Genomic DNA, 26,341 nt, shown 5'->3' with positions numbered 1-26,341 from the left:
TCTCTCCTCTCAGCTGTCATGAATACCACAGTGAACACGGGGCCGCCAATGTCGCTCTGCGCTTCTGTTCTCATTTCCTTCAGCTACATTCTCCGAAGTGAGATTTCCGGATCGTGGGTATTTTTAATGTTTCAAGGAAACTCTGTACTGTCCGCCAGAGTGGCTGCACTTGCTTGCATTCCCAGCATGGTGCACGGGGGCATGGATGATCTCAGCAACACTTGTCATTTTGACTTCTCGGTGACGGCCATTTGAACAAGTACGTGGGGATCTCCGTTATGGTCTTGATTCACATTTGCCTGGTGATGACTGACGAGGAGCGTCTTTCCAGCACCTGCCAGGACTCACTTCCCTAGAGTCAGAATGGGGCCTTGGCTTCCAGGTATGTGTGGCTGCAGGACCTTGTGACTTCTAGGCCCTTCTGTGGTGCCCTTGGCATTTCCCAGGCCCACGTTCAGGTCTAGAATCGTGATCAAGGAGGCTCCCGAACTCACTTCCTTCTCCAGATACACCAAATCCACAGGCACAGAGAAGCAGTGCCCTCTAAAAAGAAATCCAGAAACTAGTTGAACAGTTGCTACGTATAGGGCACATGTGAAAGTATACACAGACATCTGGGTCACCAGTGTCTGCCTGGAAGGAGCTTGTGTGCGTGTTGCCACCCTGACTTTGACAGCTGCCTTCCACCCATTTCTGGTGGCCCCGTGAGGCTTGCATGCACAGGTCTCACAGGACCATTCAAAGAAGACACCGTTCTTAAACAGCTCTCTGCTCAGGGCTCAGCACAGAGTATGCAGACTGGAATCCTATCTCCCAGGCTTTCCAAGAAAGAGGACTTTGCTTACTTTAAAAGCTGCTGCCTGAGGGTCAGCCTTCTATTATTTAGCACACATCCAAGGCTGAGCCTCCCCTCTGGGACACTGGCAGGACTTGGCACACTTTCAACCACTGGGAGCCACTGAGAAGAAAGAAGGTGGCTTGGGTCATCGCAAAGGTTTGAGAGAACCAAGAGTTTGGGCTGGGCTGACTATGATGATCTTCACCCCCTCGTGAGAGCCCTCTGTCAGGGTGCAGAGAGGCAGCTGTTTTAAAAAGAATAGCTTAAGGGGCTTGTGGACACTCCAAAGAACAGAACAGGCGTTACAGGGTCCCAGAAGGAGGAAAGAGAGTGAAGCTTCTTCAAAGAGATAACGGCTGAAAACCCACTAACCCGGGGAAAGAACTTCATGTCCTATCCAGGAAGCCCACAGAGTCCAAATAAGACGAGTTCAAAAAACTCACACTGAGACCCATTTAATTAAGTTGTCAAAAGTTAAAGATAAGGAGTAGCTTGAAGTATCTTAGAGTATCTTACTATTAAAAGCAGTGAGAGAAAAACAACTTTTTACATGGGAGCGTCATGATATTTTCAAAGTGCTGAAGGAAAAAAACAAAAACAAAAAACTGCCAGCCAAGAACACTCCACCTGGCAAAGCTGTTCTTCAGGACTGAGGGAGGGAGAAAGAATTTTCCAGAAAAGCAGAAGTTGATGGAGTTCATCATCACCAGACCAGCCTTATAAGAAATATTTAAAAAGGGCACCTGGGGGTGCCTGGGTGGCTTACTGGGTGAAGCCTCTGCCTTCGGCTCAGGTCATGATCTCAGGGTCCTAGGATCAAGCCCCACGGCACTCTGCTCAGAGGGGAGCCTGCTCCTCCCTCTCCCTCTGACCCACTCATGCTCTGTCAATGAAATAAATGAAACCTTAAAAAAAAATAAAATAGGGGTGCCTGGGTGGCTCAGTGGGTTGAGCCTCTGCCTTCGGCTCGGTCATGGTCTCAGGGTCCTGGGATCAAGCCCCACATCAGGCTCTCTGCTCAGCGGGGAGCCTGCTTCCTCCTCTCTGTCTGCCTCTCTACTTGTGATCTGTCAAAAAAAAAAAAAAAGGGGCGCCTGGGTGGCTCAGCGGGTTAAAGCCTCTGCCTTCAGCTCAGGTCATGATCCCAGGGTCCTGGGATCGAGCCCCGCATCGGGCTCTCTGCTTGGCTGGGAGCCTGCTTCCTCCTCTCTCTCTCTCTGCCTGCCTCTCTGCCTACTTGTAATCTCTATCTGTCAAATAAATAAATCTTTAAAAAAAAAAAAAAAAAAAAAAAAAGATAAAGTTCTTGAAGCCATGCTTCAAGTTCTCCAGAACTCCGCGTCAGGACTCAGGGTCCACCTGCTCGTGTCCCTCTGCCACACTCTCCTGTGGGGACTGGTTCTTCGCTGCCCCTCTGCCTGCAGTGCTGTCCCCCAGAACTCGTCCTTTGCGCTGCACCTCCAAGGGGCCGTCTCTACCCCCTCCCACTGCCCTCCCGGCGCAGGAAGAAACTTGTTGAGTAGCTTGTATCATCCTTGCCTCCCACTGAACAGGAGCTTCCTGCCTGGCTCTCTGCTGGGCCCCCAGGGCCTGACTTGCGGTCAAGGGGACAAAAAGCAGACCACATAGCATCGTCGGTGTGGCTCTAACAAGGGCAGAGACGGAGCAGCAAGGCCGGCCTACGTGTGGCGCTAGGAGGAGGAGGGTGGCCTCTGCTTACCGGCCTTGGGGTGTGGGGCCCAGAGCTGGGAGGCTGTCCCCTGGGTGACAGAAGGGCTGGAGGGAGCGATGTCAGGGCCTAACACAGTCAGGTCCAGGTCTCAGCTGAGCCCCGGCTGGCCTCCTGCCCACCTTCTCCACTTTCAGGTGCGCGAGAGGGTGAGGGTGTAGTCGCTAGGGTAGGGAGTGGGAGGAGGCGGGAGACCCGGGCAGGCTCCCTCACGAGGGTGCGGCTCCTGCCCCAGTGGCCGTCATCCTCCCAAATCTGAATGCAGACATCTGGTCCCCAACACCCACCTCGGCCCACGATCCTGTGATGCATGAACCCGGCAGCGCGTGCCTCTGGGGGGCACGCCTCTCAGATTTCTTTCTTTGAAAGGTGGCTTCGGTGGGGAGGGGCAGGCCTGGCCTGGGTGACGGCAGTGCGGGTGGGAGAGTGTGGCAGCAGCTTCCTCAGTTCCCCTCTGGCCCAACCCCTCCGTCTCTCCTGGCTGTCTTGGGAACAGTGCCGGCTGGCTCAGTTCAGCCCCCTGCCCGCACTACAGCCTCGTGCCCTCCAGCAGGGCCCAACTGCTGGCCCCCGGGCTCCCACCCACTCCCCAGGCTCTGCCCGCAGGGACCTGACCTTTCACTCCCTCCTGTTCCTCGAGGGGACTAGTGGAGGTGAGGTCACCAGGCCCCCCCTCCCCCAGCCTGGCCATTGGCCACAGGCACCCTCAGGACTCATCCTGCGGGTAGGGCAGAGGGAGCTGGGGAGGGGGCCAGAACTCCTGGGGGAAGCCTCCCTCTGCGGCCCCCATGCCCAGCTGAGCAGAGCAGAGCCACCAGGGGAACACACATGTGTGCACATCACACCCAGACAGGCACGCTTGTGCCCACGCACGTGTGCACACAAACGTGTACACGGGCAGACACAGACTCCTCTTTACACAAGCCAGCTCCCTTGGCGGAATGCAGGATCGCTTGCTCCCAGTTATGGCGACAAGGACCAGCCACTGGGTGTGTGGCCCCCTCCTGCCTGCAGGGAGGAGCCGAGTGCTCGAGTGTTCAGAGACCGCTTGGTTCCAGCCAGCAGCACCTTCCGGGCCTGTGGGGGACTCTGCCCCTCCGTGCCCCATCCTGCGCACAGCTCCACCCGGCCCAGGCGTGGGTGGCCGCTGGGGCTATTTTAAGGCTGGCTCTGGGCCTGCCCTCCCCCCAGGCTTTTCTACTGGCCACCTGCCGCCGCCTGTCCAGTCTGGAATGCTGACTGGCAGTTGGTGTGGGGGCGGGGGGCTGTGGACAGACTGTTATAAAACCGGGTGCACCGCGGAGGCCGCTGTCCCTGCCTGCGGCCCCGGCCCCACCATGTCCACCCACCGCCTTGTGATGGTCCGGCATGGCGAGAGTACCTGGAACCAGGAGAACCGCTTCTGTGGCTGGTTCGATGCAGAGCTGAGCGAGAAGGGGGCCCAGGAGGCCAAGAGGGGCGCCCAGGCCATCAAGGACGCCAAGATGGAGTTTGACATCTGCTACACGTCGGTGCTGAAGCGGGCCATCCGCACCCTCTGGACTATCCTGGACGGCACGGACCAGATGTGGCTGCCCGTGGTGCGCACCTGGCGCCTCAATGAGAGGCACTACGGGGGCCTCACGGGGCTCAACAAGGCCGAGACGGCCGCCAAGCACGGGGAGGAGCAGGTGAAGATCTGGAGGCGCTCCTTCGACATCCCGCCGCCCCCCATGGATGAGAAGCACCCCTACTACAACTCCATCAGCAAGGTGCGCTGCCTGGGACACCAGGGAAGGGTTTAGGGCGGGCAGGGCCTCGGGGATGGCTTGGGTGGGGATGGGGGCTGGCTTTCTGGGGAGAGAATAGCGGTGTGGACGACCCCAGGAGCGGCGGTACGCAGGCCTAAAGCCCGGGGAGCTGCCCACTTGCGAGAGCCTCAAGGACACCATTGCCCGGGCCCTGCCCTTCTGGAACGAGGAGATTGCCCCCCAGATCAAGGCTGGCAAGAGAGTGCTCATCGCGGCCCACGGGAACAGCCTGCGGGGCATCGTCAAGCACCTGGAAGGTGAGGCCCGTCCCTGCAGGGGGTGTGGGCAGAGGCAGGTTGGGGGGGCGGACGGGGCACATGCCCTTGAACCAGTTGACTCCCAAATTCTCATCTCAGCCACGTGCCCCCTGCCCAGAAGAGCTCTGCACACATGAGCACTCAGGGTCAGGAGTCAAACTGTGAACTAGGAGGACTAGAAAACTGCTTAAAAAAACTACTTTGCAAAACGTTTGTTTTACTCGTTTATGTACTGGGACACTATATACAATTACTTTCCTTCTGGAGATCGTGGGTGGAAACGTCTGCTGCTCCGACCCAGGCCCAGAGGCCTGGGGCTGGCTGGGCTTCCTGGACATGAGCCTGGGAGAGATGGGAAGGCCATGCCCAAGGACGCCCAGGCCCCGCGGCCAGGCAGGGCTGTCTGGCCCCAGCTCTATCTGCAGTGTGGCCCTGGGCAATTCACTTCACTTGCTGGGTCTCCACCACCTTCTCTGGGGTTGGGGGGGGCTGCGGCTCATTAGGCCCAGGGCAGGGGAACCCAGGACCTCAAGCTCACACCCACGCAGGGAAAAGGTAAGACTAGTCAAGAAGGTGCAGGGGTGCAGCCGTCCTCGAGCCCGGCCTGCAACTGGTTTCCCAGCAGGGAGCCAGGCGCGCTCCACTGGGCTCCCTCGGACACTCACATAGATCCTTGGCCTTCAGGCTTGCTGAACTGTGGAAAGGGAAGGCCAGTAGGGTGGGGAGCCCCAAACCCCCTGCTCTGGAGGTCAACGGGGAGCTGGCCAGAGTGCAGACAGGTGGGCCTGAGGCCTGGTCAGCCCCAGTCCACCCTCCCCAAGACCACCTCGTGCCCCTGCTCTCCAGGGACTGGGTCTGGGAGAGGAGCACAGAGGCCAGCCTCGCTGGTCTCCCACTGCCTGGAGAACTGGGGGAGGTGGGGGTGGGGTGCCAGAGTTGCAAAGGTCGAGCTGCTATTCCAGGCCAGGGGCTGCAGAGGCTGGCTGGGTCAGGTTTCCCTGGAAAACCTCGCCCTGTCCACCCACAGCCTCCCCTCCACCCTGGTCACAGGGGGCCCTGCTCGCTGTCCCTTCACCCCCAGTTGTCAGGAGCACCCCTGCTCCTGATGGCTGGAATTTAGAATGTTCCAGAAACCAAACAGAAGAGACCAACAGCACAGCCCCAGGTCTCAGTGGCTCCTGGTCTGGGGTACAAGGTCCCGGTTTACCATGCTATTTCTATAGGCCACTCAGTCTCTCACTACTGGCTCGACCGTCTCCAGGGGCATCTGTGTGGGGGGCTTGCTGCGGGGGATGGGAGGGCTGCTGCCTGGCTGACCCGACTCTGTGGCCCCATAAAGGTCACGGGGCCTGCTGAACCTGAGGGCAGGCCAGTGCCTGGCAGACTGGCCAAGGGGATTAAGGACCCTGTTCCCCTGGTCCAGGGATGTCGGACCAGGCCATCATGGAGCTGAACCTGCCCACGGGGATCCCCATCGTGTATGAGCTGGACCAGGCGCTGAAGCCCACCAAGCCCATGCGGTTCCTGGGGGACGAGGAAACCGTGCGGAAGGCCATGGAGGCTGTGGCCGCCCAGGGCAAGGCCAAATGAAGGGTGGGTTTCTGGCAATAAAGGCACCCGCTCCTACCACCTTGAGTCCGGTGTGGCCCCGGCATGCCCAGCTCCAAGGCCCCGAGCGAGGGGCTCCACAAACCCTGCCCCAGTGCCCTCAGGCCCTGCCGCCCACCCGATGAGGTGGGAGGGCCCTGGAACCAAGGGCAGGAGTCTGGTCCCCGAGCCAGGTTATCAGGTACCTTGTAGCAAGCACCCAATGGTGACAGCCGCCTGGTAACCTTGCCCAAGCATCAGGGTGGCTGGGGTGACCCAGCTGTCCCCAGTGAGGGGGTACTGCAGTGAGGACACCACCTCATGGCCAGCTTCCCTCGGGTGGGCTGTCCCTGCCATCCCTGTAGTCCTGGGGTGGGCAGGGTGAGGTGGTACTGAGCCCTACCCCCTGGGCGTCCCCACAGCTGGGGACACGCCCACCAATGGCCTCTGCAGCTGGGGGCAGAGAACCAGGGCTGGCAGGCTTGCCTTTGCAGCCTAGGGGACAAGGGGGGCCACCTGCCAGCACCCGGGGCCAAGGGGCTCAGTGCGGCCATAACCCCGGCTGCTCCTCCCTGGCACCTGCCAGAGCACAAGGGGGATGGCAGCTCCCGACATGATGGGCGCCGGGCACCTCACTTGACACATGTGCACATACTCCGCATGGGCAGGAAGGGCGGCGGCCAGGCCCTCCCAGAACATGGAAATGCAACAGGCTGACGTGAGTCACATCTTGACCTTTATGCCTCTCCTAGTGGCCACAGTCGGCACACACCCCTGCACACACCCCTACACACTCCGGGGAAGGGGTCGATTTCCACACTGCGGCATTCAGGCCACAGCAGGGCAGTGCTCACTCTGGAAGCAGACACAGGTGGGCTGGAACAGACAGAGTGCGACAGCAGGCATCGGCCCTCTGGTCACTCCCCTGGAACCAGAATCTGGTGACAGCACACACTGGGGCCGGCGGAACAGGGTGCACCACACAGAAGGATGTGGCTTTGCTGATCACACACTTGGATGGGGGCTCGGTCATCCCTGTGCCACTTCGCACAGTCTGAAGCCCTGCGTGGAGGCACGGGGAACAGGGGGCACAGGGCAGGACCCAGAGAGATGACCTGCTGCCCAAACCGTCACGACCCACCCAGACTTTGGTCCTAAAAGCTAAGGTCACTGTTCCCAAAGACTGTTACCAGCCGAAGCCACCACCCTTTAGGGCCAGGAGGAGAGGAACCACAAGGCAAAGGCCCCTGCTCAGACCGCCCAGCGAGGCCACACCACGGCTCCCTGTCCTCCGCGGGGGTCAAAGGCCAGGCTGGCTGGGAGGGCCCACAGCAGCCAGAGCACGTTTGGGGATCACGGGGTATTGCTGCATGTAGAGTGACAGGCTGAGCACCCTAGTCTGAGAGATCCCAAGGGCTTGTCTTCTTCGGGGGGGGGGGGGGGGGAGTCCCATGCCCAGAGGAGTGCCGTGTGGCTCTCGTGGCACGCACGTCACGTCCCTGGCAGTAAGGGAAGCACGCGTTGTGGGGAAGGGTAGGATGGCGTCGGTGCGGCTAGCAGCGGAGGACCCTCACTCGATGAGCTCCACGTAGTTGGCAGGAAACATGCCGAAGTGGCCATCTGGCCCGTAGCCACGCCACCAGCCCTCGTCGATCACCTCAATGCCCGTGATGAGATTCTCGGGGTCGAAGGAGATCTCCGTGTCATCAGCTGCGGGATGGGGAGATGGAGGCTGCACTGGGGGCCAGGGGCCCTTCCCGACGGCCACTTTCCCCCGACACACCTTCTAGCAGGACCTGATTGCAGGCCCCCTGCCTCCGCGCAGCAGCTTCCCGAGCCTCCAGGCAGGTCCCGGGTTCCGGCATGCAGGGTCCACCCACCCTCTGCTCACACTCCCGGGCTCTAGCACGATGCCGGCAACTGGGATTCACGGGCAGCTGCCCAGCATGACGGGAAGGCCCAGGCCGTGCAGGGCATCCACCCCATCCTTCCCCAGCCTTCCTTCAGTCCCAAGGGAGCATCGGAAGCCTGCCTCCTGACGGGGGGCCCTGCAGGGTGAGTGGCTGGCTGCTGCATATTACCTGCCTGGTAGTCGTACAAGGCCCGCGCACAGAGCCCTTTGCCGCTCAGCCCCGGGTAGTGGTCCACGTGCTCAGAGCCGGCATCTTGCTGCGGCACCTGCTCCTGCACGGAAGGAAGAGAAATCTGGACTCCTTGTTAGAGGCCCACACCCGGCCTGGGGGAAGGGCAGAGCACACAGAGGGCAAGGGCTGCTGCCATCCTATTGCCCCCAAGATGTCCTCCTGCCCCAGGACCTTCCTGGCCGGCAGATGAGTGCTAGACCATGTATTCCACAGGGCTGCCGCTCCAACATTGAATGAGGGAATCCCCATGCAGTGGCCACTGGAAAGTCAGGCACCCCGTGCCTCGCATGGGTGAAGAGGGTGTTTCTGGGCAGGTGGCCCCTTCACAGCCACTCCCTGCTGCAGGGAACCCACCATCGGGGGCTCCTCATAGACGGTCTCTTGCTCTGGAGGCTCCTCGTACACAGCCTCCTCTTCTGCCTGCACTGGACACGGTGGAGGGCTGGGCGCCAGGTCCTCGCGGACATCTGCATGGAAGGGTGCAGCCCACGCTGAGCCCTGGGAGGGGTGCGGACGCCCTCCTCCCTCCCACACTCCTACCCCCAGCCCCCCAAGGGGCAGCCAAGCGCCTTGCCTGCCCTGGGCCTCGAGGAGGCCTGAGTGGGCTCCGGGCTGCGGTGGGTCTCTGGCTGGGTGAGCTGTTTCTGCAGGAAGGGGCTCCTGAGCTTGCCTGCAAACAAAGGTAAACACGCAAGTGCTGGAGGAGGGGGAAACAAGCTGTGTCTACTGCTTCTGTCCCCTGTGCTGCCCAGAGCGGGGACCTGTCCCGGGACATAGCTGTCACAGGGAGGGGGGAGAGCGTAGGGGGACATACAGCCGCTGCAGAAACACATCACACACACAGTACGCTTCAAGCAGCCCCCCAGTGTAGGAGAGCTGATGGCAGTGCCATCCCATGCAGAGAGGGGAGTGACAGAGGCTCTGGGGCCCGGCCACCATGTGCAAGCTACACCAAGAGTTAATGGGGCAGGGCTGGAGAATCTCCCCCCTTGAAGCCACACGTGGCCCTTCCCTTCCAGGTCTCTGCAGGACAAGGCCACGGGCAGGAAAGAACACCTGAAGCCCAGCCTCCCCTCCCAGAAGCTACCCTTAGAGAAGTCCAGGCTCTCTTTGCTTCCTTGCCTCTGTAGTGACCTCTGGGGATCCTGCACTGCGACCCCGGGCTCCCCCTCGGCCTGCTCCTGCCTCGTGCCTAGACCCAGAGGAAAGACTCACCTGGCTGGGGGCTAGTGATGGAGGTGGTGGACATGGCCCTCTCCTTCTGCCTGAAAATCTCACGTGGGTGTGCTGCCTGGCTGACCGGCTCCTGCAGGGGGGCACGTGGGCCCAGCAGTGAGGAGGAGCCCAAGGGCCTCGTCCAGGACGGGGTGGAGGTCCACGCTGGCCACATCTGCCCTTCAATGCCCCCTCCACCGCCACCTCTGGTGCACCCACTTGTCCCAGGTCCCACTGTGCCCCAGCGGGCTGTAGGACCGTCCCCCTGGCACATCAGGGACGGCCCCCAGCATTACTGCCACAGACCCTTGGGGGGTGGGGGGCACGCAAGTCTCACCGGCTCCTCTTGGCTCCTTGAAACCGCTTCCGGCTGCTCACTCTTCCTGCTGGGAGGGGCGGAGGCAGGAGATGCAGCCCAGCCGCAGCCCACTCAGGACCCTCCCTCCCCCTCAACTCTGGGGCCTCACCTCTGGGACCTGGCCTCACTGCCCTGCTCCTCCCGATAGCGCTGCTCCCGGCGGGCGGCCTCGCGCAGCTCCCGCTCCCGGCGCTCCTGCTCCAGCCGCTGCCGCTCCTCCTCCGCCCGCCGCTTCTCCTCCAGCCTGCGGTTCTCCTCCTCCTTCTGCAGGGAGAGCAGCCAACCTGTCCCACGAGGCCCCTGCACTCTCCTGCCCCTGGGCTACCCGGGCATCCTTGTGGCGCCGCCTGGAGAGGCTGCCCACCAGCCCAGCGACCAGAGCCCGCTGGTCCTTTGCCTGGCCATAGGCACAACTGAGAGCACGTGTCCCGTGAGCTTATCATAAGAGAACCTGAGGAAGGCACCGCGGCACTGTCTCTGAGGGGCAGCTGTGCTCCACGCGCCCCGCGGCACTCACCTCTGCTTTGGCCCAGAAGCTGTCTTTGCCAACTCTTTTGATCTCAGATATGGCGTTGGTCTTCTGGTACACGGACCCCTGCAGACGACAGAGGGTCCTCTGTGAGGCTGCCCTCGGAAGCCCAGGGCTCAAGCAACAGCTGTGGGGACTGCACCAGGCCTGGTACCCCTCTGGAGACCAGCCAGCACAAGATGGCTTGGGGGCCCTGAAAGCTGCTAGGCAACGCCGACAGGGGTCTCTGGCTGCACCAGGCCCCTGTGGATGGAAGCCAGTCCCCCAGCCTCAGACAGCCAACCACCATGGCAGTGGCCAAGGAGTCTGCACAGACACCAGCTGTGGCCCGGGAACTGGGCTCCCCATAGCCCGGGTACCTGGTGTCTGCCCCCGATGGGGAGGGGCCTGCCTGCCTACCTCACGTCCCTCCACGGAGGCCACCACCCAGGACTCTGCAGGACATGCTGGTGCTGTGGCCTCGTGACTGGACTGTCCCCGGGGTATGAGAGGCTCCAGAATGGCCAGTGGAACCAGCAGGCAGCACAGAGGGCTGCTCATGCCCACTAGTGCCTGCCCCACTAGGGGCAGCTCCGGCTTCCGGACGGCACGGGCTCACCGTCGGCTCCAGAATGGGACCCGGGGACTGAAAGCCAGGCAGGCAGGAGCCCAGCCCCACGAGGGAGAAACCAGCCCATCTGCTGGCTCCTGGCTGGCCACACTTGGGTCCAGGGAGCACTCACCACCGGGGCCTGAGGGCCTGTATCCTGGAAACGGCCGCTCTCCTTGTGGAAGGCGTAGTTGGCACCCGAGGCTCTGGCCACCTTCTGCATGATGCACTCGGGCTCCACGTCCTCCTCAGCCCTTGCGTTGATGGTCACGTGGGCCCCCTGTGGCGGGATAGCACACAGGCATTGCAGGTCCAGGACAGGACAAGGTGCACAGCTCAGGGGGCACAACGTGGACAACTGTCGTCCGGGCTCTGGGATGGGGATCTCAGAGCCGACAAAGCGCCCGAGACAAACACGCTGCACTTGTCCCAGCACAGGCACTGGGTCTCTGCCCTCCGTGGCCCTGCCTACGGCTTGTTCCCAGGTGCCGGGCACCCTGCTGCAGGCCCAGACAGGAGAGAGATCCTTTCTAATTCACAAAAGCAAACTTCAAAAAGGATCTGGAAACACGTTTTCCACAGAACACAACCTACCCATTTCTTTTTCTTCTGAAATTCTTTAGGTCTTATTTATTCAAGTATCTCTACACCCAACCTGAGGCTTGAACTCACAGCCCCGAGACTGCGTGTCACGTGCTCCTCCCACTGAGCCAGCCAGACGCCCCAGCCACCAGTTTCTTTTTGACAAGTCAGATCCATGGCGTCACTTACTGTTAGTAAACACCCAGTGAGCCTGGGATCCTCTCTCGGCTCCTAGATGGAGAAACTGAGGCCTATCTGAAGAAGGGTTGGCAGGCTAGAAATCAAAGTCCCAGGCCTTTCTGTCAGGAATCAAAGACACGCAAGGTGACCTGACACGCAAACGACAAGCGGTTTTGGAACTGAATGAGCTGCGCTGGACACGCAGAAGGGACTGGGTGTGCTGAGGTGGCTGGGCACAGGCAACTTCCCATCTCCTTCAGCTCCTGACAACACAGCTGAACAAACCCTCACAAAACCAATGGAAGCCGAGGCCCAGCGCCCCAGGACTAGCTGCGCATGATCCTCTCTGTGCTCAAGAAGGACACAGTCATCCATCCTTTCTCCCCAGTGAGCTCAGCTTGCCGGGGGCTCCGGCCGCAGCGTGGCCTCCCGGGCACTCGCCGAGCAAGAGTGCAGCAGCCTCTGGTCGCGCCCTCGAGTCTGGAGGAAGTGGGGTGTGGACACGCTTCCAGCTCTGGCCGCAACTGCGCTCATGCCTGCCCAGGCGCCCTGGGGGCCATCCTCACCTTCAGGAAGCTGGCCATGGTGCTGACGTGGTTGGCACATGCTCCCTTCCGCACGTCGTTCACACCCTCGCCCGTCTGCAACACAACACACCCAGTGTGACCCACCAGCCCCCTCAGAGCCGCTGCCGTACATGGGGCGCAGCAGAGGATAAAGCGAGCCCCACACCTCCAGATCAAGAAGGTTATTGAGACAGGATGATTGCCTGCTGCCGAGTGGCTCGGAGCTTCCCAGTCCTACCCAGGGGTCCTGTGCTCTCTGAGCCTTCTCCAGGCCCTCTGCTCCCTCAGGATGACTACTCTGATTGGGACACAGGCAAGGGTGTCGTGCGACTGCACTGTGAGCTCTGTTTTGTGGGAATGATTCTGGTCTTGGGGGTAGAGCGGGGGATTCTGCGCCGGCAAGGCCCCCGTGGTCCTTCGGGCCGCACACACCCAGCCACTCCTGTTCGTTCACTGCCTGTGAGCCGCCCCGAAGGCAAGTCCTCCTCCGCTCCCATCACAGCAGGCAGAGGAGGAAAGAAGGCAAAGGAGTTTTCCTGGGTCACACCTAGATGAGAACTCGGGGCCCCCCCAGCTCCACGTACCCAGTTGATGAGGACGAACTTGGGCAGACCAGAGTTGGGGTCCTTCACCCTGCAGAATCCGTACATCACCTTCCCGCTGTTGAGCTCCTCCACCATCTCCTCCAGGCCCCCCTCTGCAGCAGGCACAGGGGGCGTCAGTGGGCCCCGCACCCGTGGCTGACCCTGCACAATGCCCACCGGGAAGGGAAACCCAACCTGCCCCCGAGCCAGGGTTCTCAGGGCCGCCTGCATCAAAATCAGACTCCTGGTCCTGCCCCACTACACGGACTTACAGGAGCTGGTGGGGCGTGGGATCTGCATCTGTGACAAGGACCTCAGGTGATGGTGTACACCCCCCAGTTTAAAAACCATTCCTAGGGGCACCTGGGTGGCTCAGTGGGTTAAGCCTCTGCCTTCAGCTCAGGTCATGATCTCACAGTCCTGGGATCGAGCCCCGCATTGGGCTCTCTGCTTAGCGGGGAGCCTGCTTCTCCACCCCCCCCCCCACCTGCCTCTCTGTCTACTTGTGATCTCTCTTTCTCTGTCAAATAAATAAATAAAATCTTGAAAAAAAAAAAAAGAAAAAAAAAAAAAGAAAAAAAAACATTTCTACAAAACCCACATGGAGTTCTGGAAACAAAAGATGTCATTTCTGCTACAATTCAGGTACCAGACTTTCAAATGGACGGTCGACGGTCTCTGCAACAGCCTGCCCGCTGTATGGGGCCCCATGAAAGGTCCCTGAGCAGATGGGAATGTCCCGCAGTCACGCTCGGGCTCAGCTCTTAGACCTTCCCCGTAAAGAGAGTGGTGAGTGGCTCCCCAGTGCTGAGGCTACTGTGGGGATGGTCACGGCAGGCTTGCTACTTCCAGGGGACACCCATGTGCCTGCGGCTCCTTCCCTGCGCAGTGAGGGCTGAAATGCTGGCTGCCGGGGACCACTGCTGGCTGCGACTCTCTCCCCCACCCCCACACCTGCCTCCCGGGACCTCTAGCCCCTGTCAGCCCACTGGCGTCCTCACTGGGCCATACTCACCCCCAGTGCCAGCCACACGGATGTCATTGCTGTTACCCTCATAGGTGAAGAGAGCCCTGAAACAAAACCAAACAAGCTTTGTGACCGGCGTTCCCACCGCACCCACCACGAGCGGAGCACAGTGGCCACTGGCCCCGCTGGCCCACAAGGCGGGAGCTTGGCAGGCCTCCCAGAGCTGGGGCCTCTCAGGCCTTGGTGAGGCAGCTTCTCCTGAGGGACAAACTTAGGCAGGGAGCCCCTGTCTGCCATGAGAAACACCGAGCTGTGAGGTTGTTTGATTTGAAAGATGCTCCACGTCCAACATGGGGCTGGAACTCGCCTCCCCAAGATCAAGAGCTGCATGCTCGACTGACTGACCGGCCCAGCGCCCCAGGGCTGGCAAACTGTATCGAGGCAATCTTCCACACCTTCCTGAACCTGAAGCACCCCAGGAGGGGCAGGAGCGGGGTGTGCACATAAGGCACCTGGAAAGGCGCCCCATTCCCTCGTGCAGGCCTGCTCTGTCTTCTGAAACCTGAGGAGTTGGCGGAACAGGTCGCTCTGGGCTTGGGACTCTTCTAGAAAACCCAGACCACATGGGCCATGACTCAGCATGAAGTCAGGCTCCTTACAGGACAGACTCCTTGGCTGGGCAAAATCCTCTTTCTGGAGGAGCCTTAACTTTCCACAGGTGACCTTAGGCTGCCCCTGCCTTTTCCTGAGACTAACTGTTCCTAAGAACTCTGGGAAAGATGCTTATGAACGTGACCCTCAGAGGAGTTGAGGAAACATGGTAAATTTTATTACATCTGGGGCATGGAAAGCCCCTTGACCAGAGCAGAGATTACCCATGGAGAATATTCTGGAAGAGCTGGCTTATCCACAGCCCATATGGAGCCCAAACATCAACACCAGCTCTGCTGCCGTTCAGCTCCAGGCAGAGCTGGCAGACCATGGGGAAGGGGAGCTGACCCAGCAGACAAGTCAAAGGCAGGACCCGGACCAGTGGGCCATCCGCATGCTCTGCGCACAGACAGGCTTGCTGAGGAGGGCCAGATAGGGGCTGTGGGGTGATAGTGTGACAGGAACCAGGACGCCCTGATGGCTCAGTTGGTGTGTGACTCTTGATCTCGGGGTTGGGGTTCGAGCCCTACAATGGGTGTAGAGCTCACTTAAAAATAAAATCTGGGGGAAAAAAAAAAGAATGGGACAGGAACCAAATCAGCCTCCATTCAGCTTCCCCAGGGCCTTGGTATGGCCACCGGGCAGAGCTGCCTAGACTGAGAAAGTTGGAAGAAAGGAGACCCAGGCCCCGAGGGTCTAGCTGGCACAGGGGACGCGCCTCTGAGGAGAGATACCAAAAGGAACACACAGACAAACAGCGAAAAGATGTGGGAGTTCGTGGATGTCCAGACATCCTCCTGGAGGAAAGAAGCCCATACATCTCAAAGCCACCAAGATCTGAGTGCAGAAGAAGGGGACAACAGATGGGCAGCAGGCAGCACAGACAGCTTCCAAGAAGGGACCCAGCAGCTTGCTCGTAGGAGCCAAGGTCCATGCCTGGTGCCTGCCTTCCCCTCCACCCCGGGCTCTGGCCCAAGCCACCTTCTTGAATGTTCCCAGCTTAGAGACTCATTCTTACGTTCAACGGACTCCCATCCCTCTTTCAAATCACCGTGGAAGAGAGGCGCGCTGGCCTGGGCACAGCACCTGGAGCGTGGTGCACCGAGCGCCCGGGAACTCAAGCATCCCTTCCAAACACACGTACGGAGGACCTGCTCCTTCCTGCTCCCGGGCATGAAGCGTCCAGTAAGTCCCCAGAGGCCCTGACTATGGACCTGACCATGGAGCTTCCTTTCTAACGGGAGACCAAAAAGAAACACACCAACACTAATGTCCTGTCAGGTAGTGAAGAGGGAGTAGGAGGGAAACAAACGTGCTTCAATCTAGAACAATCTGGGCGACCAGGACCAAGGCCCGTGATAGATGGGCCTGCTCTCCAGCCCACCTGGCTTCAGGGCCCAGCTGGAAGCCGCCCACTCTGCCTGGGAAACCTTTCATGACCCACCAAACTGGAGACCACCTCCTCCTGCTGGTATCCTCTGCCACATCTTCTGCCCCCTTCTCAGGTCGCTGACCGCGCCGGGAACAGAGACAGGGCCCAGCCCTCTGGTGAAGAGAACAGTGCCAGGAAGCCCACTGAAGGTGTCTGCTGCGTGTCTGGGCAAAGTCACACAAGGAGCCAGCAGTGGAGCAAGGCCTCTCCAAGAAGGCGGTGTCAGCACTGAGACGTCCGGGAAGCCCCCGGGGACCATGGGGAAGGTGCTCTAGAATGGGGAAGCAGCCAGAGCAAGGGCTCTGAGGAGGAAGCAGCTTGCAAGTCTGAGGAAGAGAAAGAAGGCCACCGTGGTGACAAACAGGTGTGGCCCCAGTGTGGTAAGTGGGAGGGGTGGCAGGAGGGGGTCAGGAGCGGCCACACAGGGCCTCCCAGCTGAGGTGAGATGTCTGGGCTCTACTTACTGTGAAAGAGGAAGCTGCCGCGTTTAAGCACAGAAGTAGCACTATCTAGATACCTGCTCGGCTCATGAGTGGGGGCCCGCGCACATCATCTGCTGAGGTGCTTAATGGCTGTTACAGGGAGATCAAAAGCCAGGGGCTCAATGGCTTGGAGTGCTGCCAGACAGCTGGGCTCGGACGGGGGTGGGGTGGGGGGAGGCTCAACACCCTCAGGAGGGACAGAGCGAAGCTGGGGCGGGTGAGTTTCAGACCAGGGTGGTAGCAGACAGCTCTGAGAAGCCGAGGAAGAGCCAGAAACATGCGAGGCCTGAGCTGCTAGCAGGACTGTGGGACATCACCCCCCGAGCAATGGTGGTCCCTGCGAATGAAGAGGTCGGAAGGCAGGCAGCAGGGGGCCCAGGAGTCTCGCAAGTACATCAGGAAGGACCAGGCCAGCTACTCAGGAGCACATAAAACAGCAACACCGCAGCCAAGCAGGACTGGAGGGGGCCCACACGCTGCTGGTGCAAAGGCACGAGGCCGCAGGTGGATGTGAAACGGGACGCACCGCGTGTGAGCCTGTCAGCAGGGTTTGGAGTAATAGCAGAGGTATGACGGCCCTCGGAGAGCAGGAGACAGGTAGGGTCGGGGGTGAACATTTAGAAACTCTTGCTAAAGTAAGCGCCTAAAGTGTGGGTGACCTTCCTAAAGCATTATGAGACAGAGAAGGCAGAGAAATCCCACTGCTTCCAGACGGACTCCCTAACTGCGTGCATGTGTTCTGGACAGAGGAGCCACTTGGCTTCCGGGCAACGCAGCACCCAAGTCCCATCAGGGTCAGCAGTGTCCCAGGCACGAGAGGCGTGTGCACACCCCAGCAGCAGGTGCTCTGAAGCTTTTCCCCAAAAGGCCCAGTGCACGACAGCACAGGGTATGAACACAGCAGGGAAAGCCATGAGAGGTGAGCACCAGGGCGTGGCGACCAGCCGGGCGCAGCACGCAGTCACCCCAAGAGGGGTCTGCCCCTGGAAGAGGCTCCTCACAGCGGGTCACCTTAGTTCATCAAACTCAGCGTATTTCTTGGGGCTGCAAGTGCTCAGAAATGGTCAGTGCAAACAACTGAAGCAAGCGGGAGAGTGACCAGCCGCTGACCCTGCGCGCGGGGGCTGCCCAGGGCCATCCCAGAGACTTGGACCCGCTTCCAGAGCTAGAAAGCTCCATCCGGGCCCCGACCGCATAGTGGAGGGTGTCCTGGGCAGGTGCAGGCATGATGGGGGCTTCCTCCACAGGCAGCCAGCACCGCTGTGTCACTGGTGTCCGCGCGACTCGCACAGGGAAGGGAATCCTTGGAGAGAATCCACATTCCCAGAAAACCAGAGACCCAAACCCAGAACTCCTGGCCCGCGGGGCAGGGCGCCCGCTGCCGGGCGGGGTCCGGGGTGCAGCTCAGAGGCCCCTCCCTGAACGCGGCGCTGGGAAGACCCCGGCCCGGTTCGCGCTCTGTCGGGGAGGGCCGCGGGGAGCCCCTGTGTGTGGGGAAGTCCCAGGGCTGGGAAGGAGAAGCCGGCGGAGCCACCGAGCTCCCCCGGCCGCACAATCCGACATGGAGACCGGCCGAGGGGCGGAGCCGCGGCGGGGGACCGCGGCGGGGCCAGCAGCTCGCGGGGCGCCGCTGTGGGGGGAGCAGGGAGCCCCCGGGACCCCCTCCCGCCCCGGCCCGCCCCCAACCCACCCGGCCCACCCGGCCCGGCGCCCACCAGTCAGTCGGGGACTTCTCCGTGACCACCCGCACGTAGGCCTCCTGCAGCGCCGGCCCGTTCCGACTCAGGTTCGCAGCCATGACCGGCTCCGCAATCCCCGCTCCGCCACCGCCACCGCCGCTTCCGGGCCCCGCCCACCCCGCGACCGGAAGCCCCGTCCCTGCGACCGGAAGCGGAAGTGCGGCTGGCAGCACCGCGGGGAGAGGGTGAGGCTGGCGGCTCAGGGGAGCGGAGTGGCGGGCGGAACCCGAGTGGGGCGACGGGAGCTGTGCTCACGGAGGAGCGAGCGTTTCTCTCTTCTCTTGCCGCAGTCAGCGCACTGGTTCGAGCGTCTCGGGCTCGTGACAGCCTCTGCGCGGACCTTCCACACACGCCTGAGCGGCGACCGGAGCCTGCACCGGCGGACACGAGCGTTGCGTGCGGGCCGCGCCCGCCCTGGCCGAGGTGCTGCCGAGCCTCCTCGCCCGCACCTGCGTTCCCCGCTCTGTTCGTGGAGGACCGGGTGGCGCGGGGAGCCCCGCTCCCTGCCCTGCACGCACGTCCCAGCACAGGTGCATGAGTTCCTGGGATGTCAGAGATGCGGTCCCGTGCTGACCCTGTGCGCTCGGGGAGCCCTCCGCAGGGTCCATCCCGCAGGGGCCCATCACGCAGGGGCCCATCCCGTAGGGCCCCATCCCGCAGAGGCCCATCCCGCAAGGTCCGTTCCGCAGAGCCCCATCCCGCAGGGCCCATCCCGCAGTCCGGCGCGCTCACATTTCTGCAGCGACATCAGTGAGAAGTCTCCAGGGCGGGCTATGGAAATACCACACGGCCTCGGGGCAGGCGGTCAGGACTTGCCACCGGATGAGAGTGTTGGGTCTGATTGTTCAGATACAGGCTTGTCGGCTCCGTCTGGGTACAGACGTGGCTTACAGGTTATGTGCACGTGCACTTGTGTGTGTCATTGCTGTAGGTCTCTGGCAGAAGCCCAGACATTCTCTGGGCAGAGCAGCCACCTCCCCCGAACCCGGGAAGTCTAGGGCCTAAACGAACACTCTTTCCCTTCAGCAGCTTCCGCCTGCGGCCTGTCCCTCCCCCAGTCCTTCCCGGCCTAATGCAAGGTGTGGGTCTGTTCTCCGCTCCAACCTCACTGCCGTGTTTGCATCAGAAAAGTGAGCTCCAGCAACTGCAGGCCTCCTCAGGGCTCTCCCAATCTCTCGTCTTTTATTTTCTAATTTAAATTCACTTAGCCGGGTGCCTGGGTGGCTCAGTGGGTTAAACCTCTGCCTTCAGCTCAGGTCATGATCCCAGAGTCCTGGGATCGAGACCCGCATCCGGCTCTCTGCTCAGCGAGGAGCCTGCTTCCTCCTCTCTCTCTGCCTGCCTCTCTGCCTACTTGTGATCTCTGTCAAATAAATAAATAAATTCTTAAAAAAAAATAAATTCACTTAGCCAACATACAGTACATCATCAGATTCGGATGTAGCACTCGACACCAGGGCTCACATCAGGTGCCCTCCTTACACTCACCATGTCCTCTTTTTTTCTTCAGTGACTTCTCTGTCCTTGTTTTCCCTCAGACCCCCTCAGGTGACTTTCCTCTCCACAGTCGGGGAGATTCAGCCCGCCATCTTACTGTTCTTCAGCCTGCTCTTTGGCCACAGTGCATCTTTGTTTTTTTCTCTTTCTCTGGTAATGTCTTCTCTTTGAATACCTCCCGGTCCCCAGTTTCTTCCTTGACCTGGCTGCCAGGCCTCAGCCTCTGGTCCGTGGACCCCGAGGAGGTCTGGGAGCACTTTTCCACATTTCGTCAACTTGGGGAGAACCCACCTTGCCTGAATTGGGCTATGCTGCTCTCTCTGTTCTGGAAAAAGATCAACTCGGTGTGGTAGCCAGGTGCATCACATGGGTCAGGGAAAGCAGGGAGATCTGGGCTCCATCGAGAGAAGGCTCTTAATTAGGGGTCCCTGGTGTGGGAAGGTGGGGCAGCAGGATTCTGCTTTCTACTCTAGGGTGTGGGAGTCTGTTTCCACTTGACAGGCTGGGAAAGGCATCTCTGCAGAGGTAACACTGGAGCAGAGACTGGATATGCGGAGGGGAGCACAGCTGTGGAAGGTCTGGGTAGACGTGCTCTGGGCAGAGGGAACAAGACGTGTTGGGGCTCTGAAGTCGGGGAGGCAGTCTAGTGACAGACTGACGATTGAGCACAGGGAGAAGGAGAGGGAGGGGAGCTGGGTCCTGGATAACCCTATAGGTCAGGGAAGGACTTCACACTTTGTTCTAGGTGTAGCCAAATCCCTGAGGGGCTTTGACCAGGGCAGTGTGATCTGATGTTTTAAAGCGGTTCTGCTGGTTGCTCTCCAGACACATTCATGCCTGTTCCTCCAGCTGCAGCTTGTCTGCGTTCCTGTTTCTTCAAAGCCATCACCCTTTTTGGTCTGCTGCTCTGCTGTTTAAAAGCATGAGATGGGGGGCACCTGGGTGGCTCAGTGGGTTAACCTGCTGCCTTCCGCTCAGGTCATGATCTCAGGGTCCTGGGATCAAGCCCCAGATCTGGCTTCCTGCTCAGCAGGGAGCCTGCCTCCCCCTCTCTTTTTCTGCCTGCCTCTCTGCCTACTTGTGATCTCTCTCTGTCCAATAAATAAAATCTTTAAAAATAAATAAAAGTCTGAGATGGCCCCAGAGGTGACCTTAGGACTCCGCTGTCTTCTTAACTGACTGACTTCTGTGCATTCTTGCAGGAGGGTAACCACAGAGCTGCTTTTCTCCTGGTGGGTTCAGATGACAGATCTAGGGCACAAAACCAGAGCCAGAGCCAATGTCCTCCACCCCGTGAGGGCAGCTGACCATGTGCTAAAGGCACCCAAGCCCAAGTATGGAGGGAGGAGCTTGCCAGCCGACTCCCTCTGGCGCTGCCATGCAGGAAGAACTAACAGCATTGAGAAAAAGGCCATGACTGCTCAGTTGTGCAAAGGAAGGAAGTCCTGCCATTTGCAACCACACCGATAGACCTGGAGGGTGCAGGGTTGAGAGGCGGGATCTGAGGGGGCAGCCCTATCGTTCCCCTCCTGAAGCAGAGCCTGGCCCAGCCCACGTGTCTGAAAGCAGCTCGGGGGTGGATAGCCTGTGGGCCTCTCTGAAAGGCATTGAGTGGGGTTCTGGGAGAAGTGGGGAAGGCGGGGAAGGAAGGAGACATTTTTCAGGGAACTCAAGAAGTTGCTCTCTGGTCTGATAGGGTTTTTACAGATTCTCTATAGCCATTTGATTTTTGTTACTCATCAAATCTGCCAGCAGGGAGAAGCTGGTGTGGTGGGCATGATGAGGCTGGCAGAATGGCCCAGGGAGAGCGTTTGCTACTTCCTCCCCAGCAGCAGATAGCACCGCATGGTACCGGGCCACCTTCGTGGGAATGGCAGCCACAGCCTCCATGGTTCAGAGGACCAGGCCTCACCCAGCGCTGCTGGGGAGGAAGAGTGTGTCACAGTGAGAAGGGCCAGCGGAGGAGCAGTGGCACAGGAAGGGGTGGAGGTGAGGGCCCACATTGACCTTGAGGCTCTCTCTCAGCCCCAGGGACAGACCTCAGGCCCAGAGATCTGCAGAGGAGTCCCCCAAGCTCTACTGTGACCCTTAAAGAAGCTTGCTCCTGGATTGCAGAGACAGAAACCTGCCTGTCCTTGAGCATTTGCGGGGTGGTGTGTGGAATCCCACAGCAGGGACATAACACTCAGCAGTGAGCTGCTAGGACTGCTGGATGTCTGCGTCCCAGCATTTTAATCCCTTGTCAGGAGATTTTGACCCTGTGCCATATTCTTGGAACTCCTGGGTCTTCCCAGAGCCTGACAAAGGACCAAGATCTCAGCACCATCCAGGAAACTCAGACGCCTCTGGCCAGAGTTAGTAGTCATCTGTCGATGGTGGATCAGTTGCTTAAGGTCACTCATCTTCCCAAGCTCTCCGGTCCACAGAGAAGAATAACACATCACCCCTGCAGTTGGGTTTTTGGATCTGCTCTCCAGTTGCTGACCTGGGACTTGCATTGGAAACACGGCATCTGAACACGAGTGATACAGGAGTGGCTGGCACCTTGGTGCATCTCGAAAGAAGATTCTGACCTAAGAAGCCTGTTCTTGGGACTGACCTGCGCCCTGGAGGGCATGTGAGTTCCCCAAGGGAGAGAGTCCGGGGGATGTGCAAAGACAGGCCTGTGGAGCAGCACTGCGGGGACCTGTCCGAGGGGTGTGGCAGGTACAGAGTGGAACTCAGGCTTGCACAGGGTGAGGGAAAACGCACAGTGTAGACCCTAAGGGCTGGGTTCGCTCTCTCTGCTCCATCTCTCCAGCACAGAGCACAGGCTTGGGGAAATTCTCCCTGGACTTGGAAAGGTCACCAGCTTCCCGGGTCTCAAAGACCCTCCTGATCCCACCTAACGTCTCTGGGTGTGCTGACCATGCGAGTAACCCCCACCTCTCCGGCCATCCTGTGCTTCTCTCACGCCTCCCCGCAAATATCGTTGGCCACAGTGAGTATTTGCACCACAGAAACCAGCAAGCACGAAAGTCAGGGCCACATCTCACCCCCGAGGCTGGTTTTCAGACACCCACCACACCATCGGTTCTCAGTATCCCGTGTGTCTACATGGATCACACGTGGTCAGCACTCAGGAAGCGGAGCAGTGGTCACAGCAGTGGTGAATTTGGGGAACTAAGGTCATGTGAGGGTACTGAGGGACACAGTCACTGGGGCAGTGAGCTTCCAGATACTTCCGCAGAGCAGTTTCTTTCCTGCTCACTCGGGCTCCCAGGGCCAGACTTGCGTCCCCTGCAATGCTGCGTGAATGAGTGAGCTCCTTGGTGCGCAAGGTCCGTTGGGGCAAGTCCTGGAGAGGCAGTGGGAACCATAGGGGAAGGAGAAGCTGGCCCGACAGCGGGTTTCCTGACGCCCACCGGGCTTCTCCCCAGCTCCGGCGGTTTCCTGCCCTGAGAACACGCGTCTCTCTTCAGGGCGGGGAATGGTGAATGGACCCTAAGAAGGGACATTCCCTGAGAGGCCAGAAGTGGTCTCTGCTGGGATACTCCAGCAAACACCAAGGAGTTTCGAAGGTTGACTGGCGTTTGAAGGGAGCACAGAGTGATTTGTCAGAAACGAATCCGCTCAGGTATCGCATTTCTGTGCCAATCGAGGGCGGTTGGAAGACCCAGGTCTGAGCCCCAGCTCTACGACCGGGAACATCGCCGGGACCTCTCTGGGCCTCCACATAATTATCTGGTGCGTCGTGAGGACACTTGCCTGCCGCCTGGCCTGCACTGTCATGTGCATTCTGTCATGTGCATTCTGGGGCGTGTATGGCGTACGCAGGTGTGTCCAGCACGGAGCCAAGGACGCTGGCATCAGTGCTGCGAAGGGCGGGCTGGGGAGTGTGGCCTGGAGGAGCCCCTAACGCGGGTCACCCTCGGGGAACTGAGGGACAGGCGTGGATGCCAGACTCTCCCCGGAGACCCCTTTGTACCTTCTGAGTTTTGAACCCATGGGAATTTATTACTCAGTATTCATTTAAGTATTTACACGGTGACTCCTCTCATGGGCCCCGCCCCAGGCTCCGCCCCACGGCAATCTGACCCCGCCCACCAGGCCCCGCCCGCGCGACGCATGCCCCACGTGACGCCGGGGCGTGGCCCTGCCCTTTTAAGGCCTAGCGGCGGCTGTCCCACTTGGGTCTTTTGCGGAGCGGCCGTCTGCGGCGCACTGTGGGGCCTGCGCCCGCAAGCTCGGCGCCGCCTGTGAGGCGGAGCGGTTGTCGGGTCCAGCGCGTTCGGCCCGTCCCGGCCCAGCGGCCCGGCTGTGTCCGCCCGCTGGGCTCGCTCTCAGGTCATGGCCCGTGCCCGCCCGCTGGGCTCGCTCCCAGGCCGTGGGGCAGTCCCGAGGGCCATGGGTCTGTAAGTACCACCGCCCGCGCGTGTTCTGTGTGGGCGGAGGCGCGCGCGCGGGGGCCGTGGGCCTCGGAGCCGCGGTCTGGACCCCGCGGGCCCAGCCTCCGTCCTGCCTTCTACCCGAGCTCGGGCGCGGCGGCGCGAGGGCGGCAGCCCGCGGCGAGGATTGAGGGAGCGCGCCGTGGCAGGGCGGACGCGTGGAGGGCGGAGCTGCGCGGGGTCCAGCGCGCAGGCAGGAGCTCTTCCCCCGCACTGGGTGCTGCGCGAGCGCTGCTGGGGTTCGGTCCCGTCCACACCCGCGGCGCGCTCGGACTCGCGCCCGGCCTCCGGAGTCGCGTGCTCGACCGCGGCGCCCGGCCGCGCCCTAAACTGAGTTTCGGGTGAGCGGCCGTGCGGAGCGCTCGCCCCGGGACGGGCGTCTCCCCGCTCCAGCAGGACGTGGGCTCACCCTGGTGTGCGGCGTCAGAACACGAGGTGCCGCAGACCTCGCCCGGCCCCCCAGCTGTGGCTTCCCTTCTTGAGCGCGCGCTCCAGTACCGCGTCCGTCTCACCGAGACGCGCCCTACCCGGCACGCTGCAGGGATGCCCGCGAGGCGCACGTCCGCAGGCCTCTCAGGTTCTCCAAAATCCGGCGTGGTCCAGCTTGGCTCACAGTCGCCAGTTTCCGTCACCGGCCCCGTGCCCTTCCCCACTCCCGGCTGACCCCATTACCCCACCCCACCCCCCATCCCCCGCCTCCGTGACCTTCACTACTCCTGGCTGCCCCCATTATTACTCCCGTGACCTTCCCTACTCCCGGCCACCTTCTCAGAGAGCTCGCTATCTCCCCTGAAGCAGAGCCATCGCTGACCTTCCAAAGCCCGCTCAGGCGTCACCTGCCTGAGCAGCCCTGCTTGAGCCCCTGTCCTTCCTGTCTCTGCGTAAAGACTTCTTAGTCCATAAGTTGTTACGTGGCTCTCCTCCTATAAAACAGATGATCCCAAGTGTTTATAAATCGTTTTATATAGCCATGACAACAATGGCTATCTGAATGGTGATATTGCTAATCTCAATTACGAAATTTCCTTAGAGGATTTGTATCAATTGTATAATTGGAAAAAAACAATTGTGCTGAATAGCAATGAGAACAATCCATTTCTGCTGCGTGTTGGTAGTTTAATGTATAGTGACTTAGACCTCCTACATAAACTTTTCTACAGCTTATTTTGATTACTGTCTATTTTGTGCATCTTTTTATTTTTTTATTTTTTAAAGATTTTATTTATTTATTTGACAGACGGAGATCACAAGTAGGCAGACAGGGCCCGGTGGGGGTGTGGGGAAGCAGGCTCCCCGCAGAGCAGAGAGCGGATATGGGGCTCAATCCCAGGACCCTGGGATCATGACCTGTGCCAAAGGCAGAGCCTTTAACCCACTGAGCCACCAGGTGTCCTGTATTTTGTACATCTTTTCATCTTAATCATTGTTTATTTTGTACTTGGTCTTCCATGTAATTTTTGATGTACAGAAGTGTTGCAAATACAGTAAAAGATTTAAAAATTGATAAATTGGACTGCAGAAAAATTTAAAACTTTGGGGTTGCAAATAGCACTGTCAGGAAGCAAAAAGACAATGCACAGAATGAGAGAAAATATTTGCAAATCATATATTTGATAAGGGTCTGGTGTTCAGGGTATATTAAGAACTCTTACAAGTCAGTAAAAAAGGCAAACTAATTAAAAACTGAGCAAAAGATTTGAATACACATTTCCTCAAAGGAGATAAAGAAATGGCCAATAAGCACATAGAGCACAAAGGCTGAGTGTCCTTAGTCATGAGAGAAATGCAGAGTTGCAGACACAGTGTGATGGCCCTTCACACCCTCTAGGATGGCTCCAGTCAAAAGGACAGACGGCGGCAAATGTCGGAGAGGATGTGGAGAAATTGGAAGCCTCATACAATCCTGGCGGGAACGAAAGCAGGTGCTACTGCTTTGGAAACCAGTTTGGCAGTTCCTTAAGGAGTTGAACACGGAGCTGTATGACCTAGCATTCCATTCTTAGGTGTGTACCCAGGAGGAATGAAAGGAAGTAAAGAATGAATGCCCACGCAGAAGCTTGTACACAGATGTTTATAGTAGCATTATTTGTACTAGTCAAAATGTCAAACAACCCGCATGTTGAAAGGGATAAAGGCAGTGTGACAGGTCCACTCCAAGGGATACTTCTGGCAGTAACAAGTAACGAAGCACTGATGTA

At 59.6% G+C, this 26,341-nt stretch overlaps 3 protein-coding genes across 6 annotated transcripts; 2 read left to right on the top strand and 1 right to left on the bottom strand.

Moving 5' to 3' along the window:
* Positions 1-3,371: 3,371 nt before the first annotated feature.
* On the top strand, positions 3,372-7,499 carry PGAM2 (phosphoglycerate mutase 2). The gene is made up of 3 exons (XM_046020850.1): positions 3,372-4,318; positions 4,434-4,614; positions 6,038-7,499. The coding sequence occupies exons 1-3, from the start codon at positions 3,509-3,511 to the stop codon at positions 6,202-6,204; spliced, it is 1,158 nt and encodes a 385-aa protein (XP_045876806.1). The 5' UTR covers positions 3,372-3,508; the 3' UTR covers positions 6,205-7,499.
* Positions 7,500-7,632: 133 nt separating this feature from the next.
* Positions 7,633-18,319, bottom strand: DBNL (drebrin like). 4 transcript variants are annotated; one of them, XM_046020846.1, is made up of 13 exons: positions 18,196-18,319; positions 13,964-14,019; positions 12,949-13,061; positions 12,365-12,439; positions 11,170-11,316; positions 10,436-10,513; positions 10,028-10,182; positions 9,898-9,946; positions 9,561-9,651; positions 8,920-9,015; positions 8,700-8,812; positions 8,283-8,385; positions 7,633-7,911 (listed from the first exon to the last, which is right to left on the bottom strand). In XM_046020846.1, exons 1-13 carry the CDS (start codon positions 18,276-18,278, stop codon positions 7,772-7,774), a joined length of 1,299 nt encoding a protein of 432 aa, XP_045876802.1. In that variant the 5' UTR covers positions 18,279-18,319; the 3' UTR covers positions 7,633-7,771. The 4 variants fall into 4 exon arrangements, with proteins under 4 accessions (XP_045876802.1, XP_045876804.1, XP_045876803.1 ...); XM_046020848.1 differs by having other exon boundaries at positions 8,283-8,379; XM_046020847.1 differs by having other exon boundaries at positions 9,898-9,943.
* LOC123951557 lies at positions 18,277-24,274 on the top strand. The gene is made up of 6 exons (XM_046020265.1): positions 18,277-18,288; positions 18,351-18,895; positions 19,246-19,349; positions 21,469-21,705; positions 22,011-22,070; positions 23,865-24,274. The coding sequence occupies exons 1-6, from the start codon at positions 18,277-18,279 to the stop codon at positions 24,272-24,274; spliced, it is 1,368 nt and encodes a 455-aa protein (XP_045876221.1).
* The last annotated feature ends 2,067 nt before the right edge of the window (positions 24,275-26,341 follow it).

Source organism: Meles meles, chromosome 10, assembly GCF_922984935.1.
Source record: "Meles meles chromosome 10, mMelMel3.1 paternal haplotype, whole genome shotgun sequence".
NCBI lineage: Eukaryota > Metazoa > Chordata > Mammalia > Carnivora > Mustelidae > Meles > Meles meles.
Note: the sequence above shows the minus strand (reverse complement) of the source record. Positions and strands in the feature narration are given on the sequence as shown.

Bases quoted from the DNA above. Each gene is read 5' to 3' on its own strand.
- PGAM2 (XM_046020850.1), top strand. From the start codon at position 3,509: ATGCAGGATCGCTTGCTCCCAGTTATGGCGACAAGGACCAGCCACTGG. The intron at 4,319-4,433 runs GTGCGCTGCCTG...GGACGACCCCAG, and splicing joins ACTACAACTCCATCAGCAAG to GAGCGGCGGTACGCAGGCCT. The intron at 4,615-6,037 runs GTGAGGCCCGTC...CCCCTGGTCCAG, and splicing joins CATCGTCAAGCACCTGGAAG to GGATGTCGGACCAGGCCATC.
- LOC123951557 (XM_046020265.1), top strand. The intron at 18,896-19,245 runs GTCCGTTCCGCA...CTTTCCCTTCAG, and splicing joins GCAGAGGCCCATCCCGCAAG to CAGCTTCCGCCTGCGGCCTG. The intron at 22,071-23,864 runs GTTAGTAGTCAT...TGCCCTTTTAAG, and splicing joins CTCAGACGCCTCTGGCCAGA to GCCTAGCGGCGGCTGTCCCA.
- DBNL (XM_046020846.1), bottom strand. From the start codon at position 18,278: ATGGCTGCGAACCTGAGTCGGAACGGGCCGGCGCTGCAGGAGGCCTAC. The intron at 11,317-12,364 runs GTGAGGATGGCC...ATCCCGCCACAG, and splicing joins CCATGGCCAGCTTCCTGAAG to GGGGCCCACGTGACCATCAA. The intron at 10,183-10,435 runs GTGAGTGCCGCG...CTCTCCCTGCAG, and splicing joins GCTTCTGGGCCAAAGCAGAG to AAGGAGGAGGAGAACCGCAG.